Raw genomic sequence first — 23084 nt, 5'->3', positions numbered from 1 at the left:
TTTGACTGCCAACAAGAAGAAAATAGGGACATACATTCAGAGGACATTAAGGTAACAGCTGGTAGAATCACCTCAGATCAGGAAGTACAAGGCAGTCTAAATTTCCCAACAGTTGTCTAAAATGATGAATTAGCTAAACGAGCAAGAGTGTTATGTAGGTAATATTTCAGAAATCTTAAAGGGAAAGCAATAAACTACTTGTACTTCATATACCTGTCATGCTGTGTATTTAAAACACGAGGATATTAAGTTAAATATTATATTTAACAGTAATATATTATTATTTAACAGTATATTAGTATATATATTATTTAACAGTAAGATAGATTGCTTAGGCTTAAAATTCCACAATGTACTCCATTTATTCTTTCTTAAAATAGTTGGTATTATAGAAGACTTTAAGATCAAACATATTTGTGGATATTTGATACCACTAATATTAGAAACTTTTCCAAATATAGTGTCTTATAATAAGAAGAAAATTAGCATATGAGGTTCCTTAAATAATTAGGGACTGTAAAGCATTATGAGAAATAAACTATGCTAACTAATTCATTTTACAGTTCTCCCAAATCCAATACTTACAGTCAAACTTTAGGACCCAGCATCCATTGAGAATGCCAAGCATGCACTTCAGAGTACTCTGAACTTCATCACCAGGAACAATGACATGAGTTACTAAGATACAAAACAGCAGGAGGAAAAACAGAGATTACAATCCAGTCATTCTTTTTAACTGGCCTGTTTTTCTATTACCAGTTAGCGGGTTTTATTAACTTTTACCTGAATATTTCTGAAAGGGAACACTTTTTACACTTGAGGCTTTCATTTCATATTGTTCTCTAACCTGGCCATCAACATGAAATATTACATCATAATCCAATAGTACATCTGGAAGCCACATAAGCAAGCACAATTTTTTCTGTTATTTTCGAATTATAACTAAAGAATCACAGCATTACACTGCACTATAATTTGTCATGAGTAAATTCATAAATTTGTTCTTTTGACATACTGTTTTGTTCTAAAATATGTACAAGGCTTTAAACTTTACCTTTTCTAACTATGTTACGCTCCTATGTATTTTACCACTATAAAATATATTTATTATATGTTACTATAAAATATATTTATTATATGTTCCAAAGTATATGGCCATATCATAACAGTTAAGACATACATAAATTATCAAAGGTAGTTCTATGAAGTGATTACCTATTCAAAACTTTTTTCTATAAAAAAAGTCAAAATCCTCACCTGTACTATCAAACTCAGCACATTTTTTAGCCTTAAGAACTAAGGCAAGCTCACTGAGCATTTTCTGTTGTTCTGAAGAAAGTCCGCTGCCGATCAGGACAAGTGGTCCACTCCTACGCTGCCCAGTGTTCACCTGTGGGTGAAAGAGAATGTGCCACAACCGTCAAACATTTAAAGACTAGAAGCATCCAAAGGTCTGTCGTGTGACTGAGGACTGAATTTCATTACTTAGCTCACTCTTCTTAAGAATTCTCAATACTGTCCAGGGAATCTGTACTCAAAACCCTGATGCTCAACACATCTGGGTTTTATTTTCTTCCCAAGAAAACATAAATCTGGATCAGAACATCCTAAGATTATCTGAAAACTCAAGAGAACACTGAAGCTTGTAGACCAGCAGTGAGCTCAGAGAAGCTTGGTGGCACAAGCCTAAAATTCCATCCTTGGGAGGCCGAGGCAGAAGGATCACAGGTGTGCGGCCAGCCTCAGCAACTGAGGGAGACCCTCGACAACTTAGTGAGGCCTTGTTTCAAAATAAATAAATGAATAAATAAATAAGCCTAAGGGAGTGTGGTTCAGAGATAGAACATCCCTGGGTTTAATGCCCAGGACCCCGTCCCCCAAAAAAGAAGATGCCAATAGATAGCATAAAAGATTACAAAGATTAGAAGTGAAAAATCAAAAAACAACCACAGTGCTACAAGAGCAGCCAAGAGAAATCTAATAAATGGGATCAGAATGAGAGTTACCAACACCTACCTGATAAGAGAAATATGAGCCAGTAAAGAAGAAAAGTTGTGTCAGTAAGGTGTGTCAGTGCTAGCGGCAAAGGACAAACTGCCAAAGGCAATACTGTCCTTTTCAAGCACAAGAGAGCGGGTCTTCATGTGCATGAGAGTATGTGTGCACCCTACAGAGGGGCTTTCAAACTCTGAAGAGGAGGAAACAAAAAAGCACGAGCACGGATCAGCAACTGGACAGAAGTGAGTCAGCATCTCAATTCACTTCACGTATCACAATAGTGATCATTTATTCAGTCTGACACCTACATATATTACATCTAAATCACTGGCTACCTCTATAAAGAGGCTGATCTCAATAAACCATTCACTCAAAATATACTCAACGGGATTCTACTGTGTATTAATAAGCATACAACACATATTTTTAAGGATTTCCATGAAGTTTTTTTTTTAAATAGTAGCAGTCAGTACTTAAAAGTTTAGCTTTATAATTATTTATTCCTTTAAGGTTGTGATTACAGAGGTCTCACTGGACATGTTATAGCCCCCATACTATACAGTCACACTCCTATAGATATATCTTTCTAATCACTAAATCATAAAATGATGTAGCCATGACTAAGCTAAACACTGCTAATACTCTGTAATATGGAAGGAGTTCAGTGTACTTTATGAATTGTTCAATTACTATATGATGATATTAAAAATCAGGTAAAAATTCTCATTATACAAATGAGTTCCAGAAAACTAGCTCTAAAAAGAACACATTGCTTCTCAATTTATATAACACCACTTTAGCTAAATTAGTTTGCTGCACAAAATACAAGAGTGAAAAGATATCCTATCCAAATATAGCACTTGATACTATTTGCACCAACCAAGGAAAGCACCAAAGTGGGTCAAGTTTTCCTATCATAGTTTTTAAAATTTGCATAATAAATAGAAACTGGTACTAATTTATCATAGTTAAGGAATGCTATAATAAAACATAAAGCAAACAGCTGTCAAAGCCACATGTTTGACTTGGAGTGGGATGTTATGGGGGCTGAAAATTAATATTTGAGAAAGAAGAGGTCTCAGAGTGGGGCGTGGTAGCTCACATCTGGAATTTCAGCACTTAGGAGGCTGAGACAGGAGGATTGTAGGTTCAAATTCAGCCTCAGTAACTTAACAAGACCCTGTTTCAAAAATAAAAAATAGGAGCCGGGCGTGGTGGTGCACGCTTGGAATCCCCGCGCTTGGGAGGCAGAGACAGGAGGATTGCGCAGGTTCGAAGCCAGCCGCACGCGCTGGCTTAGGAGACCCTGTTTCCAAATAAAAATGTAAAAATAGGTCTGGGAGTGGAGCCCAGAGGTAGAAGGGCTTCCAGGAACCCCAGTACCACCAATAAATAAATAAATAAATAAATAAATAAATAAATAAATAAATAAATAAATAAATTAAAAATAGGGCTGGGGGTGTAGTTTGCAGTAGACTACACTTGAGGTTCAATCCCTAGGGCCAAGAACTTCTCAGAACCCTAAGGCTCAAAAATATCCCAAGGGTTCAATACCTGATTTGACATTATGTTCACTGGTACCAAATAATTACTGAAATAATTATTCAATGTAGTACAAATTCTTAGATGAGATTATTTTTCTTTAAAAGTTCTTCCAGTTTATCAAAAACAATAAAAAAAAAATATTTGGAAAGAACCAAAAGGAGACAGCTGCTGCCCAGAAGGGATCATGAGCAGAGAAATCTCCAAAGGAAGGTGAGAATGTGCCCAGCAGCTGTGGAGTCCCCAAGATCACAGGCTGCCACTCAAGTTCAGAGCAGTGTCTTCCAGTGGCCCTTGACCTGAACTTGAAATAAACAAAGTTCTGAATGGGGAGTAGTAGACTTCAAAGCGCACCTACTTATTTTCCCTTACCTCATGATGTTCCTTAAAGCAGCTCCTCAGACCAGGTTGGAACACAATACTTAAAGGATTCCAGACCCAGCTCTATCGGTACTCCTTTGCGCAGTTAACATATACTCACTGAGCACTCAGTATCTGCCAGAAACAGTTCTCCATGCTAGGCTCTTCCAGTGAATACGAGTTAGTCCCTGCCCTCAGAGTTTACACTCCAGTTAGGAAAACCAGCTGGTGTCAGGTCATGGTGTGGGGAGACGGCAAGGAGCGAGCGGCCCTGGGAAGCTGCTACTTAACAAAGGGCGCAGGGAGTCAGCTCGGAAGCAGGCCACGAATGCCTGGCTCCCACAGCTGCTCCTGCCAGAGGAAACAATCAGTGCTGAGGACCTGAAAGAAAACACATGCAGCAGACTCTGTGGCCAAGAAAGTCAATGAAGAGGAGCCTGGCAGTGGCTGGGGAGGCATGCCTGAGCCGTGGTTATGTCTGAAGAACTATACTAACGAAGCCACCCTTTCAACTGAGAAAGACTTGTTGGCAGGCAGAAGCTTTTCCTTAGCTAGGAAGCAACCACTAGCAGAGTAAATAATGATTCTTGCAAGCCAAGTCCACATGACACTCAAGAAAGTATAGATTTCTTACACTTGGTAATAAAAAAGCCTTTTCTGAAGGACATTGCCATCCTCAGACTCCAGGAAAAAGATATCTTTGTTTCTGACCATTTAAAATGATCCTTCTCCAGCTTTCACATAGAAGGAACATCCAAATGACAACTAAAATATGCTGTGTTCTTCCAGGAGAGTGAAGTACAAATGAGTAAAGTAAGGACCAATTTAGTCATTAAGTATGGTGGGACTATATGCAAACTGACCTAAGAGTTAAGAAATTTGAGTTCTAACTGGTCCATTAAAAATTTTTTTTTAAATGTTTGGTTAATAACCCTGGGCAAAACATAACCTCTCCAGGTCTCAGTTTTCACATTTGTAAAATGAGGAAATTAAACTGCTGACTTCTAGGTTCTCTTCTAGTTCATTTCCAAAAGTATAATTTGGAGCACATTTATAAGGCTAATGTCTAAAGCAGAAGATAAAGGATTTTCAGGGTATAAAGATAATTAGTCCAACATAGCACCTATGACCCTATCAAATCCTACCTACCTCAAACTACCTCTGTAACTTAAGCAATGGCTTCAATCATATTTCATAGCGCTTCCTAGGCAAGAAGTCTCCAGGCAATAGCCTAGTCTTAGCTCACCTCTTCCCCTAGCTGAGCAGTTACTAAGACACAGCAAGTCCTTTCTCTTTCTTGCTCCCTGTCCCTTATTCTTTTCTCATCCCCACATTACTACCACCATTACTAACTCCAAGCCCCACCATTTCACACCTGGATCCTACCACAGCAACCACCCGTCAGCCCCAGTCTTCTCATGCTGAACTGGGTCATCCAGTCCATTCCATTCCAGTTAAAAACATACTGAAAAACCCCCAAGTCTAAAGGCCCTGTGGGGAAATTCAAGGTCTTCACAAACTGATCCCAACCCAGCTCTTTATCTTGAATTCCATTTAACATACTTCATGCTCCTCTCACACTAAATTCTGCAGTGTCTCTAATTTCTAAGGCCCCCTATGCCTCCTTTTCCCTGAGCAGCTGCTCCTTAGGTTGGGACTATCTTCCCTACTGTGTATAACTAATAATAGTGAGCAATGTTGGTTATCCATGCAAAGCCCATCCCTCACTTCCTCCACAACAGAAACACAATTCTGTTCAGTATCAATCCTTCAAGGACTGATCTTAACTTCAACCTCAGGGTATATCAAAACCAATTTATGACACTTAGGACTAGTAAGACACAGGGCAAGTCTCCAGAAAGGCTCCAGGGAAAGGCTCTCGAGCCTCTTTTTCAAGTTGGCCACTGTCATATCTAGAACTGTGGCAATGATCCTACGATCACAAAGGGAAGATGAGTAAGGACATACCACCAAATGGAGGACAGCAAAGTAAACGGAACGTAGGTCCTTAGTGCAGTCAATAACTGCTGAATAAACCAGGTGCAGAGCTGCCCCACAGTAGGATTACCTTTAAGATAATAAATTAAGCATTTAAGTGAAGATTTTCTGTTAAAGACTTACTTAAGTCTTACGTTTAAAAACTTAAGACACCTTCTCTGCGAAGTTCTTCAGGACCCCTTCTGAAGTTACTTTCTTCTCATTCTATCGTCTTCTACACTTTTATGGCTTCTGGTATAAACTATAATATTTAGAAAAACATTATACTTGCATCTCCCACTGATGACTAAGGAGGAGGCTTTCTTTCCACTTTCTCTCTTACTTATATGGCTGTCCTAAGCCCCAGTCTTACCTATACAACTGCGAACTCAGCATCTAAGTCTGATGTCTCACAGACTAAAACTGGCACACAGGGCTGACATTCTTCCCCATGGCAGCAAATGGCAGCGCCATCTAGTCTACCACTAGTCACACTAGTTCCACTCTTTCCCCAAATTCCATTTACAGTGCACCAGAAAGTTCTATTGTCCTTAACCTAAAAAGATATATTAAGCCTCATTACTTTTTGTGTGTGTGGTACTGGGAATGGAACCCAGGGGCATTCTACCTACGAGCTATACCCTCAGCCTTATTTTTTATTCTTTATTTTGAAACAGGGTCTCACTGAATTGCAAAGGGCCTCACTAAGTAGCTGAGGCTGTCCGCAAACCACGATCCTCCTGTCTCAGCCTCCCAAAGGCTTACTTACCAAGCCCCGCTGCTTCATTACTTTCATAATCTCCACTGCTAGTTCCTTAATTCAGATCACACAGGTATCCTCTTGTTACAAGGAAACAAACCTACACAGTCTCTCTACCTCCACACTTGCCCCACCCCAGTCCCTGTTTTATAAAAAGCATGTAGAGCAATGCTCCCGCCAGAAAGCAAAAATCAGATCATATCACTGTCTTGATTTTAATCCTTTCAGTGTTTCCCATTATCGTAGACATTTACTGGTCTCCAGCAATAATGAACTTCTTTGTAAACATAGAACATGCCAGACTCATGCCCTGAAGGGACTTTCCACTGTCTCTAGATCATCACCCGGCCACATCCCCTCAGAACTCAGGTTTTAATTCAAATCAGTTCTATCAAGACCCTAACAATCCTGGCTAGCACGGTGCCCTTTCAGGAACCCACCGTGCCCCCACCTAACTATGCTCTACAAGACCTTCCTCAAAGCACTCGTTTATAAGCGTCTTAAATTATTCTACTTTCATGAGTTTACCTACTCACCGTTTATCTCCTTCCTTCCTCTCACTAGCAGATAAGTTCCTTACAACAACAGTTCTACCAGTCATATTCACTGTTATATGAATGCTGCTTAAATACAGAGAGGGCTCAATAAATACTCCTTGATAGTCTTATTCTGATTATGTCTTTGAATTCACAACAGCTAATGCTCAGAAAGTGCTCAATAATTGTTTTGGTGAATGAAAGCAATTTGCTAACTGGAAATTTTTCTATTATGTTCCTTTCACAACCAATTTCAATAAAAGATATAAATGTCCCAAAGCTAAATCCATACTTACTACCCGGCAATGGCTAGTTGAGGATGATTCATTCTCTTCTGGTAGCAGCAATAATGATTTCATATTTTCATTGTCTGTATAATCCACAGGCCGCAGACCAAATATGTTACTGGTAAAATAAGTGCAGATGGGTTTAAAGTAAATAAAATGTGTGACTTGATTCTTAAACAAAATGAATGTACTGATGGAGTAATTTTTTCGATGTCCTTAATGAAACACAATTTTAACTAAAATAAATGACTCAAAACTCACATTAGTCCTAAAGCTTTAGTATCAAAAACTGATGAAGTCAATGAAAAAAGATGAGAAATTTTAATTTGATAACAGATCATTATAGGGAGTATTTTTAATTAAATACATTTTAGCTTACATCGGAATCTTTTTACAACTCTATTTTTCTGTATTCGTATTTTAAGAGATGGCTTCCTAATCACTAATCACTATGCTTAGGTTTTCACATGCAAACATAAATCATTCACTGTAGCTGTTACAAGCTCTACTGTCTGTATAAACAATACAAAATTATATAAAGTCACAGGATAGGCATTTAGACCCATCAGAAGTAAAATTATCCAATTTGACAATTTAATAAAATAGTGAACATGCACTTTAAAAATTAATTTTAAAAGGTACATATACCCTATAATAATCAGTTATCACAGAACAAAGTAATATGGTTCAGAAAACAATTTGATGCAGACCACTCAGCACACACTATGTCACAAATCAGTGTTACACTGAAAAGACTTGATAAATCCCAATACAACTCCATCATTTCAAAGACAAAACAGGAAGAAACAGTTCCAATGACCTGACCAACGTAGCATTCTCCTTGTTCATTACAATAATATTTGATGTTGCTCATCCTTATTCGTTCAGTTGTAAGCAACTTGCTAAAACTATGACTTGTATTATTCTGCCTCCTCATCTATGGTCTCAAAATATGATTTTTAACATAGTATGGGCATACGATTTCAAAATGAGCATCTCCTTTATTATCGTTCCTGGTTTTTAAAATTATGGTGTACCTACTTAAGGAAGAGTAAAGTTCATCTGAGGGCTAGGAAGAGAGCTCAGAGCTCAGTGGTAGCACACTTGCCAAGCAAAGGAGGCCCTGGGTTCAATCTTTAGCACAGAAGAAAACAAAAGGTTCATGTGAAACTGCACTGTGTAAGAAAGGACATAAATATAATAGACATGGTACTCTACCAAACTTATAAATTATACTAAATGTGTAGGAAAAGGTCAAAAAGGACACAGTGAAGCATCAGGGGATGAGAACAGAGCAAGGTGTCGCCCTGATGCTGCACAGAGGTCACACACGGCAGGTGTGAGCCTCTGCTGAATTCAGAGGTGAGGTCATCAAAGACTGGTGAGAGCTGATTCAATGGCACAGTAGGAAAAGAAAGCAGGTGGATGAAGAAAGGAGGCACAAACTGGGCATGGTGGTGCACAGCTGTAATCCCACTACTTGGGAGGCTGAGACAGGAGGATTGTGGGTTCCCAGTCAGCCTCAGCTAACTTCGTGAGGCCCTCTGCAACTCAGTGAGACTCTGTTTCAAAATAAAAGTTGAAAATAGGGCCAGGAAATAGAATGCCCCTGGGTTCAAGCACCAATGCTGCAAAATAATAAATTAACAAATAAAACAATAAATAAAACAATAAATTAATAAATAAACAAATAAATAAAATGAGGTATGGCAGCTATTCCTTTAATTGGTGCCCTTCGTTCATGACTATTAGGTTTAGTCTCTCTTTCTTCTTTGGACAGTGTTGGACTTCACTCCTAGACTCCCCTTTATGCCCAGGTCTATGCCATTTACCTTACTCTGGCAAGTCTTTTTCTAGACAAAGTTAAATGCACTTGATTGCATTTTAGCTTCCCGATTTACACTGACACAAGTCACTGCTTACATTTAGAGGAGACAATCTCCAGGTATTTCAAAAGGATGTCATCAACTCAACTTGACAATTCTCACTTTCATACTCTATTATGCTCACGCATCAACCACAGTCCCTTCACATATATATGCTATAAATAAAACAATTCGAAGATAAAATTTTGAGTTGAAGAACCAATATTCTAGCTCTTTTTGTTTTTTCTTTGCTTTTTTATTTATTGGTGTGTGTGTGTGTGTGTGTGTGTGTGTGTGTGTGTGTGTGTTACTAGAGATTGAACCTACAGGTCTTCTGTCACTGTTACAATCCCAACCCTTTTTAAATTTTCTTGTGAGACAGGGTCTCACGTAAGTTACGTAGACTGGCCTCAAACTTTCTATCCTCCTGCCTGAGCCTCCTGAGTAGCTGGGATTGTAAGCATGTGCCACCACATCCAGCAATATCCTAGTTCTTAAACTACCAAGTACAAAAAAAGTCACATTGTATGTGACAAAAAAATTACTGCACACATAACTTTTTAACAAACAGATTTTATATCTCAAAGAAACGCATAAGATCCCAAGCAATTTGACTTTAATGCATAGTAACTGGGTAACATTAAGTTACATTTATTTATTTGTTTGTTTGTTTGTTGGTACTGGGGTTCCTGGAAGCCCTTCTACCTCCGGGCTACACTCCCAGACCTATTTTTATATTTTTATTTGGAAACAGGGTCTCCTAAGCCAGCGCACGTGGCTGGCTTCAACCTGCGCGATCCTCCTGTCTCCGCCTCCCAAGCGCGGGGATTACAAGCGTACGCCACCACGCCCGGCCTAGTTATTTTTATTTATTACATAGAAATGACTCCACTATGCTAACATGAAAAAAATTTAAGTTACTTGTCAAAGTACCATCATCACCTAGTCAGAACTTTAAACCAAAAACTAATAAAATAATGTTCTAAACGAATGGAATGCTTTTACCTTCTAAAATACTGCTTCATAAAATGATTAGCAGGATTTCACTTTACATTTAGACCCTTTGCAAAACAAAACTTACTACCTCATTTAGTCTTAAAACATGTGGTTTCTCTATTTAGATTATAGATGGCTCTGCTTATACAAAACTCATTAACACTTAATGTGTTGCTAGTGAACTAATAATACAAATGCCACAGGTGGAAAGATAGCGAACAGTCCAGTGTTACAGAAGAGGCCTATTCAGTTCTGCCATGATGTTTCTGCATGATCACCAGCCACTAAAATGTGGAATCACAGATTTATACATAACAACTTCAAAAACCAAAGCAAGAGAAAATGGGGCATATAAAAGATTTATTCTTTATTATTTGAGGACAAATAGTGTATTTTCTTTCCATAATGAAACATCTGAGTGGATTAACACTAGGGTTACAGAGAGTATGAAAAATCAATTTAAAAGGCATGTAATTACGTTTATCCCTTTATAAAAATACAGGTATTATGTGGTGCATGCCATCACATATATCAGGCATTACATGTAATTGAAGATGGAGATAAATCAGTTATTCTATATCACGATATAAGACCCTTCTTTTTAGATTTACTGCAACACTATAAATACAAGATAGACATAAAAATTTAATTTGCTATAAAGGAGATTATAGAATGATTTTTTTCTAAATATATACATAGTATGTTTTCTACTATCTATCAGAAAATTTAAAGCCTTAACAATCATACCATGCATCCTGAAGAATATGTAAGACTTTGAGAACACTGTCCTTACCTAAAACCCTATCTAAGGATAAATATTCATTCAACAAGTAAGTATCAAACTGATAAAGTGTACATAAAAGCATAAGTAATCAGGTGAGCTGAAAGATAAATTTCAAAGCAGATAAAGAATATACATTGGCAAATGAAATGGCCTTGAGCCCAGGACTAGAAACTGGATGCTGTAGATGAATGTGAAGGGCCCCAGAGGTAATAAGCAATGTGCTGATCGAGATGTATGGGTCTGATGGAAGAACACCAGCCAGCTAAAGAATCTAACCACTGTGTGCTCATATGCAGGGGCCAAATACAGTTTGAAAAAGTGATGACATCGGCATAAAGCACTTGACAATAGAAACAAAGATAAAGGAGCTGCAAAAATGTAAAGGCACATGATCCAGTAGCTAAAACACATGGATCAATGAAACACCAATATAATTAGATACTTTCAAAATAAAAGAAAATGTCAACATCTTAAATGCTGAATTTATATGTAGTTTCCTATGTACTACTTTTGACAGTATAGTTCTTTTAATGTCCTATCAAAGAAAGTCTTATAATTTAGTGAATTCCAAATAACTATGTTATATACTTTATACTAAATCTTAAATATTCTACCTTTTCTAGTTATCAAAATTACTTTGCATGATCTCTGATGAAGATGATAACATTCTGATTCTAATTTTTTTCTGTTCCTATGGCAGATTTTACCAGGCTTTTTCTGTAATGTATTTCTACCCTATCCCTTTACCAGTGATTTTAAGTCACAGCTGGGATACTATGTCTCATAAAAATTTTTAAAGATACTTCTGAAGATTTTAAACTTTAAGACCTTGACAGAGGATCTGAGTTTCCTTAAGTTACTGCTAAAAAGTAGCAAAAGCTACTTAAAAGCTAGTATGAAATATTGGAGCATCACAGCTACTGGTACACATTAATAATAGAGCCCATATGAAAAGATATATATTAGTATATGTATACAGAATATCTGTTATAACTAACAATCATCATCTACATATACATTAGAATGAGCGTGTATATACAATGGAAAAAAGTTAATAGACATAGCTCTGAATTCAGTTTGGAAAAAATTCATTTGTTCAACAGGTACTTTTATTTGAATTTATCAGTAACTTTCAGCAACTCAAAAACCAGTGAGCTAAAAGGTAATTCTATCTTCACAGAGCTCAGTGGGTAAAGCAGAGAGAAGAATACAGGAAGGACTTTGAAAGGAAAGGAAAAGAAGCGGATACAGAGGTAGAACAAGATGCTCCAGCAGAGAGAAATGCGGGTGCAGGTCTTTACACAGGTGGCATGGCAAGTCAGAAAAAGTAGGTAAATGTTGGGGGGAATAAAGTGAGTATGAGAACCACAGAGATGCGACGTTCTGGAGGTGATTATGAGAACAAGTGGTGTTAAAGCCTTGGACTTCCTCCTACAGCAACAAGAATCCCTAAACAGCTTCTAAATTGCCACAAACAGGAGAGCGACAACACAGGGTGTGGTGGTTAAAAGCAGGAGTAACAGCCGGGCATGGGGCTCATGACTATACCAGTACTCAGGAGGAGAAGACAGGAGGATCACAGGTTTGAGACCAGCCTCAACAACTTAGTGAGACTTTCAGCAACCCAGTAAGACCCCACTAAAAAACAAAAAGAAAAGAAAGGAAAAGAAAAGAAAAGAAAGAAAAAAAGACCTGGGAGTAGAGCTCGGAGGAATGCTCCTGGGTACAATGAACAGTACAGTACTACCCAAACCACCACCACAACAAAATACAGCAGGGTTACAGAATCCAACTGCCTGAAATTTGAAGTCCACCTCTGCCAATCAAAAGTTGTGTGACTTTAGACAAATTACTTAAACCTCTTCTGTCTCTTGTTTTCTCATCTGTAAAATGAAGATAATACTACAACCTACTTTTTGAGACTATTAGAAAGACCAAATAAATTAGTATATCACAAGCCCTTAAAAGAGTGCCTTGCAGATCATACCAGCTCAGTAACTGCTTTTACATTGTTAGATATATATTTCTGGAAGATATAGAATAAAAGTAAAGGAACTTACTAAGTTATGTCTAGAGTGTTAAACTCTTATCCTCACCCTCCCCAACTTTATGATACGTTCTCTGCAGCTTCCTAATAATAAGTTGGACGTTTAATGAGGAAAAGTAATTCCCCTTTTTGGCATAATATAAAAATAAAGAGAAGAGACTAGGTAACTGAGAACCCTCTTCCTAACTAGGACTCTTTCCTGATGAAAAGAAAGCAAGTATCAAAGTGTTAAGCTGTTTCAAAGTGTTTAATGTTTTAGCTTTACCCCAAAGGCAAAGTTCAGAATACAATAAAACCCTTTAATGTCCTTTTCCCTACAGAAATGACAGAGTAGACACCTGTCGATAACTGTAGAGTGTGAGCTGTACCACTGATAAAGGAGAGAAGCTAGGCAAACATAAACTTGTACTTGCACAAACACATCATCCAACCTGCAAAACTGTATGAAAGTTATTTTTACTAGCATTAAATCTATGGCAGATGTCAGGATGCCAAGAGAGTACATGAATAAAATCCTTTATAAACTACAAAATTGCTAACACAAAGATTTAATTTTTCAAGTCATTCTGCTTGCTATGAGCAGGAAAAAGCACTATCATTCAAAAGACCAACATGTTTTCTTAAAGCTATAAAGCATATATTATTCTTATTGTAGGTGATTTAATTTTTAATGAACTAGGGCAAAAGGACAATTAATAGGTCCAACAGTCCATATAATATTTCTTAGCTAAGAATTCAATGTGCTGTCAAGAAAAGTTCTGTTAATAGAAGACCAAGTACCATATCCTAATTTCTATATATCGGTTAAAAAAATGAAATAAAATAAAAGCAGCTGATATTCCCCACACACTCTAATGGTTCTCAGGTGACAGCAATAACTTTTAGTCCTAGGTCCCCACTGGGATGCTTAGAAAACAGTAGAGAATATGGATGGTTAATGAGGTTTTATACAACTATCAATATAAAATTCCCAGGAAACAGACATAAAAGATAAAAACCTTTTTCTCAATATTCAAGACTAAAATAGAAATGACCTCTCCTCTTGGACAAAGGACTCTTTAGCTCACAAGGGGTAAATTATTTATGCAAAAAATTAAATTTAGAACTAAATGAAATAATACTGTATTTAAATGCAAAATACATTTTAAAAGTGCCGTAGTTTGCATAGCAAAAGCTCAACATGCATTACAAAGTACTCTAGTAAAATGTGACTTCACAATAACTTGTAAGAATATTAAAATTAATTCAAAACAAAAGATAAAACCTGAAGTGGACAGATATATGACTTTCTTCTAGTCATTCCCTCCATAGTAATGAGGATTTAGAGCCCCTAAACCTTGCAGTAGAAAAATTTGTAGTCAAAAGGCACAGCCTCAACAGGAAAAAATAGGGCTGAGAAGATTTTACTGAGGAAAATATAAGTAAGGAAGATGGCAAATAAGAGTATCATTAACATTTTAAATTCGTGTCATATATGGTATATATCTAACTACCATGCTTTGCCTTTTAAGGTTTCATGGTTTCCTTCTACCCATACCCAGTAAGATGTTTTTAAATTTACATGGCTTTGTAGTAAGAAAATGTTGTGTTCTTTATTTTTCTATATATGGTCTTCCATAACATCCAGTGCCTAATTATATTACTGAGGTGTTGACCTTCCCTACTTTCTAGGCTACAGAAAGGCTCTTGGTTATCTTCACATTTTATAAAATACTACTGAAAAGATAGTTCTCGAGTACTGTCTTCAATATTTAAGGTCATGTGGTCTTAAGGTCATCATTACAACGTAATACTAGAACATTAGAACATTTTAAGCTGAATCCCTTAGCTCTGTATATGCTGGCCTCTCTCTTCAAGACATCCAAAGTAGCTCTAAGGCTGGATTTCTCTGTTTTTCTTCTCTTTCCAAGGCTATGCCACAAAAAATCTTTAATCCTATCTACAGTTTGCTTTACCCTTGCTAAATTAAGTTAAACTAAAATTTTAGCATAGCAAAAAAGTTATAAAAATCAATTAAAATACAGATATGCACTCTATGCCATTTCAGCCAATAAAAGACAACATCTATTGGCCTGTGAAACTGTACTGCCTAATGACATTGTAGTCATTTAGTTTATGTAGAAACCTTTATGATGTTCATACAAAATTGAAACCACCTAACAAGACATTTCTCATACTGTACCCTGTTGTTAGATGAAAGAAGACTACCTACCAAACACTAAGTAAAATGAATCTGCATTTGGTGTGAGGATATGGGTCTTGTATCAAACATGCTTTCAACAGAACTCCAATAACTCTCACTTCCTAACATGAGTACTGCCAGGAAAATCAATGAATATAACGCTGCCTACAGGCTACTTCAGCTTACAGGGCCCTGAAATTTATGAAAATGAAGACAGTATTTTTTAGCATTCAGTACACAAAAAAACTACTACAAGTACCTATATGTTAAAGGAAGACTTTAAGTTTTATGGGTTTGATATATCCCAATATTCACATAGATAATATAGTAGGGAAAGTATTTCCCCGGACTTGTCTCATCAATGTGTCCAGTGCTAATCATCAGTATAATAATCTTCATGGGTATCCTCCTGAAAATTTGCAGCCTCAGGTAAAATTGCAAAAGAGACAATTTGTTTTAACAGTCTGTGGAGAGTATAAAAGCTTACACTTAATGGGATAAAAAAAATCCATCTTCTCTTTAGTGGCTGATCCTAGTATTAATACAAATAACAAAACTGGAGAGATCTCTATAAATTATATAATATGTTCACTATCAAAATAGACAATGTGGTACCAGGTCCAAAGGCAGGCTGGGGCATGGGGAGAGCGGATGATTGCTGGCTCCGGAGAGCATGAAGACCATGTCATGAGGATGGTGGAGGAGCTGCCCCTCGCTTTCGCCCCAGGACTCGGAGCTGCTGGAGTATTGCCTGCTCTCCAAGACCCATCAGGTATGAAGCATCAACAAATGAATTGATTAATGAAGACTAAGGAATAGCTTATCCAATCAGATACCACAGGCACCTAGGACAATACACCAAAATAAAAAGCCCCCCCCCCAAAATTGAGCATCACTAGCTCATAATTAAAAACAATTATCTCTTCACTCCTATTCTTGACCCAGATAGAACTAGGGAGGTGCTGAAGAAAAAGGTGGGAGAAGGAGTGTGAGTTTTAAAGCCTGCTGGAACTGGAGGGCATTATACTAAGTGAGATTAGTCAGTCACAAAAAATAAGAAATCAGATGCTTTCCCTAATATGTGAAAGCTAAGGAGAAATGGGTCATAGGAGGAACTCTAGATGAAAAAGGAAATCCTATAAAGGAGCAAACAAGAAAATCTAAATGAGAGGATGGGAGGGGGGGAGAAAGAAATTCTCTAAAACACACAATGTACTTAAACATATCGAAGTCAACCACTAAGCCAAGCAAGGGAAGGAGGGATGGGGACGGAATGGGGTGGGAACTGGGGTAGAGGTTAAATCGGTAATGTGTACATGTATGTCCACACAACTTTTATCCCAATGTGATGTATGAATAATAATGCACCAATAAAAAAATTTTAAAAAAAGAAACCTGCTGGAAGCCGGGCGTGGTGGTGCATGCTTGTAATCCCCACGCTTGGGAGGCAGAGACAGGAGGATCATGCAGGTTCGAAGCCAGCAGCACTGGCTTAAGAGATCCTGTTTCCAATTAAAATATATAAATTAGGTCTGGGAGTATAGCCCGGAGGTAGAAGGGTTCCATCCCCAGTACCACCAAAATAATAATAATAATAATAATAATAATAATAATAATAATAATAATAACAACAACAACAACAACAACAAATAAAACCTGCAACAACAACAACAACAACAACAACAACAACAACAACAACAACAACAAATAAAACCTGCTGGAAAAGGCAAGTACTTAAAGAAGACTTCAACCTGGAGGAATGAGGAGTAGCTAGGTGTCTAGTCTAGAGGTGAAGGCAGCCATTCAGAAATCCAAAATAAACAAAAGAACCCTACTTCTTTGACCAGTGCCAAGCTCTGAAGATAAATGGGGAGAAGAATATATGGTTCTTATCCTTCCTTCAAGGAATGGGAAGAGACTAGTGTTGACAACTGAGTTCAAGAATAAACCAGAGTCAAGAAGCAGAGAAAGGACTTCCGGGAAGATGGCGACCTAGAAAAGCGGGGCTTAAGAGCCCCACTAACAACCAATCTCCATTACCACAAAATCAGCGCCTTTCATAGCCAGACAACAACATCACCAAAGAAACAAAAAATTCACCAGGCTCCAGAGAGAAAGCGAACTGAGAACAGAGCTCAGAGCCACAGAGGGGATACATCGGCCTCACGCCCGAGGACGCGGCAGCAGCGCCATACTGCCGGCGGCAGAGGCAAATTCACCAGACAGCTACAGCAAGCCGAGGTGAGCCGCTGTGGAACAGCCAGGCGGGATCTTTCCGCGCAGGGAGCATATAAAACTCCCAGTGGCTGAGCTCAGCACACACTGCAGGGATTCAGAGTGGAAATCAAAACCAGAGAATAAAAAATACGCCAGCCTCACGATAAAGGGCGTGGCAGCGGCGCCATATTGCCACTGGCGGCAGCAGCAGTGAATTCACCGAGTCCAATACAGCTACATCTGCGAACTCAAGAACAGTGAGTCAAATTGCGGGCCACAGAGGAGAAATCCCAGTACTGTACTCCCTGGGACTTCACCCAGTGGGGGAGGGGCGGTGGCAGAGATATCACACCATAGGAGAACATGCAACCTGGCACCCCCCATAGTCTAAAGCAGCCTCTATCGACTCCCTGGGTCTGAAACTCTGTGATACAACCCAGTAAAGGAGTAGTGGGGTCAGAGATACTACAGACGTGAGATCCAGAGCACCTTAAACGAAGTCATAGTGACCCAAGGGAAGAACCCAGAGAAGGCACAAACTTCCGAAATCATGGGAAAGAGGATTAACACTGGAGCAATGAATGCCCACAACCCCACATCAGAACCCGATTAAACAGAAAATCAGAGATTTCTAGAAGATCAAATCAGGAAAATAATTGTAGAAATAATAGAGGTGCTTCAAAAAGAATTCAGAGAGAGCCAAAAAGAGATAAAGGATGCAATTAATGAAGTAAAGGCCTCAATTCAAAGCACGAACAACCGATTAGACCACATGGAGAACAGAATCTCACTCTTAGAAGATGATCATTCCAAAAATGAACGCATAGTTTCTAATCTAGAAAAAAATATACAACAGCAGGAATCTGACATTGAAGAAATATGGGCCCATTTTAAGAGAGCTAACCTAAGAATAATTGGAATAGAGGAGGGAAAAGAAAGTGAAACCAAAGGGATCAACAATCTCTTCAAGCAAGTAATAGCAGAAAATTGTCCAAACATAGAGCAACAGGTTGATACACAGGTCCAGGAAACTTAGAGAACTCCCTTTAGATAGGATCAGAGAAGAGGATCCCCACGCCACATAATTGTCAAAATGACCAATGTGGAAGCCAAGCAGAGAATCTTAAAGGCAACAAAAACAAAGGGCCAAGTGACATTCAGAGGCAAAGCAAGTAGAATCACTCCAGACTTCCCAAACCAAGTCATGAGAGCCAGAAGGGCTTGGAGTAACATATTCCAAACTCTGAAAGAAAACAACTTCCAGCCAAAAATTTCCTACCCAGCAAAACTTTCTATCAAATTAGATGGAAAAATAAGAAGCTTCCATGACAAACAGAAACTGAAGGAATTTATGTCTTCAAAACCAGCACTAGAGAAAATACTCAAAAAGATTAACTACAAAGAAGAAATAGGTAACACATACCAGAACCAGAGAAACAAGATTTTCCATCCAACATACAACTAAGATTGGTTATCTGTGGAGACTCAATATTTATGTTAGTCTTTTACCTATCTCTAAATTGTATTGTTTGCCTTTATTGTTGTTAATTTTTAGGATGTCTAGTTGGAATATTAATATACCTTCAGATATAGCATTTGGAAATATTTTATCCCATTCTATTAGTAACTTTTAACTTTGTTTACATTGTCTTTGGATATACAATATTTTTTATTTTTTAGGGAGTTTGTATACTCTTCTGTTGCCTATGCCATTGAAATCATATCCAAGAAATCACTGCCAATTTCAATGTTGTGAGGTTTTATGACCCAGATTTTCTTCTAAAAGTTTATAGTCTTAAGATTTATATTTAGGTCTTTTATCTATTTTGAGTTAATATTTGTATATTGGATTAGGTAAGGGTCCAATTTTATTCTTTTCCATGTAAGTATTATTTTTCAACAATATTTAGTTAAAAGATTATTATTTCCACCACCAAATGTTCGTGGAAACCTTGTCAAAAATAACTTGACAATATAGGGAAGAGTTTAGCTCTAGGCTTTTATTTAACTCCAATGGTTTATATATCTGCTTTTAGAACAGTACTACACTGTTTCAATTATTGTAGCTTTATATGGTTTGAAATCAGAAAATATATATCTTCTAGCTTTGTTCTTTGTCAAGATCATTTTGGGTATCTAGAATCCATATTCCATATTAGGATAGATTTTTTTTCTGAAAAATAAATATATAAATATATGATAGTTTCACCTAAAAAAAATAGAAAAAAAAATTCTCTGGTAAGAAAGAAAGCAAAAAGAAATATTGAAATGTTATCTTTAAGTTACCAAAAGCTTGGTATCAGACAAATGAAACTGTTATGTGAGATTATCATTTTTAATTTTGGATAAATTGCTATAATACTAGATGTCAACCACTAAGCCAAGCATGGGAAGGAGGGATGGGGAGGGAATGGGGTGGGGATCGGGTGGGGGCTGACTGGGCGATGTGTGCATGTATGTTTACAAAAGTTTGTATCCCACTATGATGTATGAATACAGTGCACCAATAAAAAAAAAAAAAAAAAAAAAAAAAAAAAAAAAAAAAAAGAAGCAGAGAAAGAAAAAGGAAACATGCTTGCTAACTAAGACTCCAGTCCGAGGTTATACTGGCTTAGAAGGAACAAACTTTTTAGGCCAAAAAAGCAGAGTAAGAATCTTGCACAGTCTACGTGCCTCTGTAGTCTCTCTTCCCATGAGCTCCTTAAGAAATAGAGAAAGGGACAGGAATGAGTTAAGTGTTTAGAACACTCGCAGACAGAGGGGGATAAAAGAATGGTCTCAAAAAATACTGAAATTACCTAGGTACCCACAAGCCAACAAAAGATAACATACTGGTGGATGTCATCTGGGTAAGGGGCTAAGAATTCTGCCCGGGGAGCAGATGGCATTTACTCTCAACAGTTACCAGGAAAACCAGTTCTACCACCCTAGAGAAGTCACAGCTTCCAGAAGAATATTCTTATCACCCAGTGGAGCTGGCTGCAAAAGGAGGCAATTTCTATTTCCATGTTGTCTGACTTTTCATTAACAGAGAAAAATATATAACAGATCTCCACTCATGGAAACACTTACTGATTCTCTCTACACATACATGTGGGTACAGATTTATTAGGTACTTGGCAGAGCCTGGAAGTACAGACACAATCCCTGGTCCATAAAGCATGCAAGTTAATGGGAAGAGAACATGAAGTAAGCATCCCACCACCTATGTTCTATGATGGGGTAGGCAATCAAAAGAAAATGGCATCTAAGATAAAACTCAAAGAATGAGAAACTGTTTACCACAAAGGCATATTCCAGACAGATGAAAACAGATATAAAGGATAGCATGCAAATAGCCAGGCAAATTTGAAGGAAAGAGAAATTCAGAAAGGCTAGTACAAAAACTGTTAGTAGGAAAGAGAAAAGGAGAAATCGTGATAAGACAGATGAGATCAGAGAGGTAAGTACCACCAGACCAACTAGGGCCTTATAAATCATGTTTGGAGTTTGAAATTCATTAACTAGCTAATTAATTTGTGGTATTGGGGATTGAACCCAGGGGCATTCTACTTCTGAGCCATATTCCCAGCCCTATTTTATTTTTTTATTTTAAAACAAGATCTCAGTTAGTTGTGAAGGGCCTCACTAAGTTGCTGAGGCTGGTCTTGAACCTACAATCTTCCTGTCTCAGCCTCCCAATTACTGGGGTTATAAGTGTGCGCCATCACATCCGGTTCCAAATTTTATTTTAAAAAACATTCTGAGATCATTAAAGAATTTTAAGCAGATATGTGATTTGACCAGACTTAATGTTTTTTAAAGCACTCAGGCTGCAGGATGGAGAATGAAGAAAATGAATCTGAAAAGGAAGAGGCCAGCAGAAAACTGGTGAAGCCAATTAAGTAAATGATGATGACAGCAAAATAAAGCAGAAACTACAAGAAAATTATTTCAGTATGATAACAAGAGTCTGCAAAAGAAAGAGTAAGAGTGTTTAGAAACTGTGACCATACTGTTTTACCCAGGATTACCTTAATATGTGCATGTGTTCTACTGTACCCAACAACAATCCCATCCTCTTTTATTAAAAACCCCTTCCAAATTGTCCTATCTGTACCAACCACCTGCCATCACTTAACTCACATCTGTTTAAATACATTTAAAATTAAATATCTTCTAAAACTTAATTTCTCAATAGTAACAGCTGATTTTCAATGTTCAATAGCAATAGGTGGTTACTAACTACTGAATGACCATCACTAATAAAAACATTTCCATCACCACAGAAAGGTGCACAGGACAGTGCTGGGCTACACGCTAAGTAAATCGGCCCCTTTGCTAATTAAAACAGCTGCCTGATCTCTGCGCAGGCAGCTGTGAAAGGCAGATCCACTCAATGTCTCATGCCTACTCCTTGTGTATTAATAGTCCTCACAGTGCAATGAAGAATCATGGTGTACAAACCCCAAGACAGGCTCTGTGTTTTGGTTCATTAATCCTCACTATGCTCTAAAGAAATAGAAAAGCAGCAGGCATCAGCCATGTTTTATAGGTGAGGACACCAAGGCACAGAAATTAACCTGCCTGAGGCTATAAAGTCAATAATGGAGTCACAAATAAAAGCTGGATTCCCTAACACGCTGACCAGTGTGCCATTCATTAAAGTAGTCATGGCTGATTTAAGAACCCTAGGATGAAAACTGTTCAGTATCACCTGACCCAAGAAACCATTTGCTTTATTAAATGGCTTGCTACACCCACATCTGTAAGGTCTTTAGAGAGATACAAATATCTGTTAGGTTCATGTATATGAACACACGCACATACATACACACAGGGGAAAAAATAAAACAAGACCATATATATATATATATATATATATATATATACATTCCCTGAGTTATCCCTAAACTATCTTATAACTTGTGATAGGAAATAAAGGAAATTAGCTGAAATTAACGGCATCAAGGTATGTACATTTCTGCATTATTAATTTGTTTTTCCATTATGTTAAACTGTTACCTATAAAAAATTATAAGCTAGAAGCTCTGCAGTTTGCAAATCTTATTTGCTCTGTAAACAGGGTAAGCCTGACTTGCTTGTGCTCTTTTGAAGCCTACAGAAACAATGGGGCACAGAGAGGCAATTCTTGCATTTTCATTTCAACTGCCTAATTAACTGAGAAAAGTAAAATAATGTATAGGGAGACATGAGCCAAGTTTCAGATTAAAGATATAAAATCTACATACAGCACTTGCTTGTGATACTCTTGACAATAGCAATTGTAAAATGCAGCCGCCAGCATTCACTAATGTGCCTCTGTGCCCTGACACTGCAAAACAATTTACTCAGAGCCTCATTTGAATAATGTAAAAAATCTAAAAAATAATTCAACTACCCTTATTCAATACTTTAACTGTTGTCATACTTAAAAAGCATAAAGGAATGGAATATTTAAAACAATTCTAAGGAATTAGGTAGCATAAAAAGTAATTACACCTAGAATCTTTCATTAGTAATTAGAGCCAATCTATAGAATATAAACACTAAA

The 23084-nt window shown here is 37.5% G+C and overlaps 1 protein-coding gene across 1 annotated transcript in view; it reads right to left on the bottom strand.

The window, feature by feature from the left end:
- BARD1 (BRCA1 associated RING domain 1) overlaps positions 1-23084 on the bottom strand; it is a gene marked incomplete at both ends in the record, with an annotated part of 80370 nt that overhangs the window by 17905 nt on the left and 39381 nt on the right. Inside the window, 3 exons of the mRNA XM_080689331.1 lie at positions 586-678; positions 1258-1390; positions 7470-7578. Coding sequence (XP_080545457.1) covers positions 586-678; positions 1258-1390; positions 7470-7578 — 335 coding nt within the window. The remainder of the gene's footprint in view (positions 1-585; positions 679-1257; positions 1391-7469; positions 7579-23084) is intronic.

Source organism: Muscardinus avellanarius (assembly GCF_963383645.1).
Source record: "Muscardinus avellanarius genome assembly, chromosome: 2".
Classification (NCBI taxonomy): domain Eukaryota; kingdom Metazoa; phylum Chordata; class Mammalia; order Rodentia; family Gliridae; genus Muscardinus; species Muscardinus avellanarius.
This window is presented reverse-complemented; position numbering and strand designations above follow the sequence as displayed.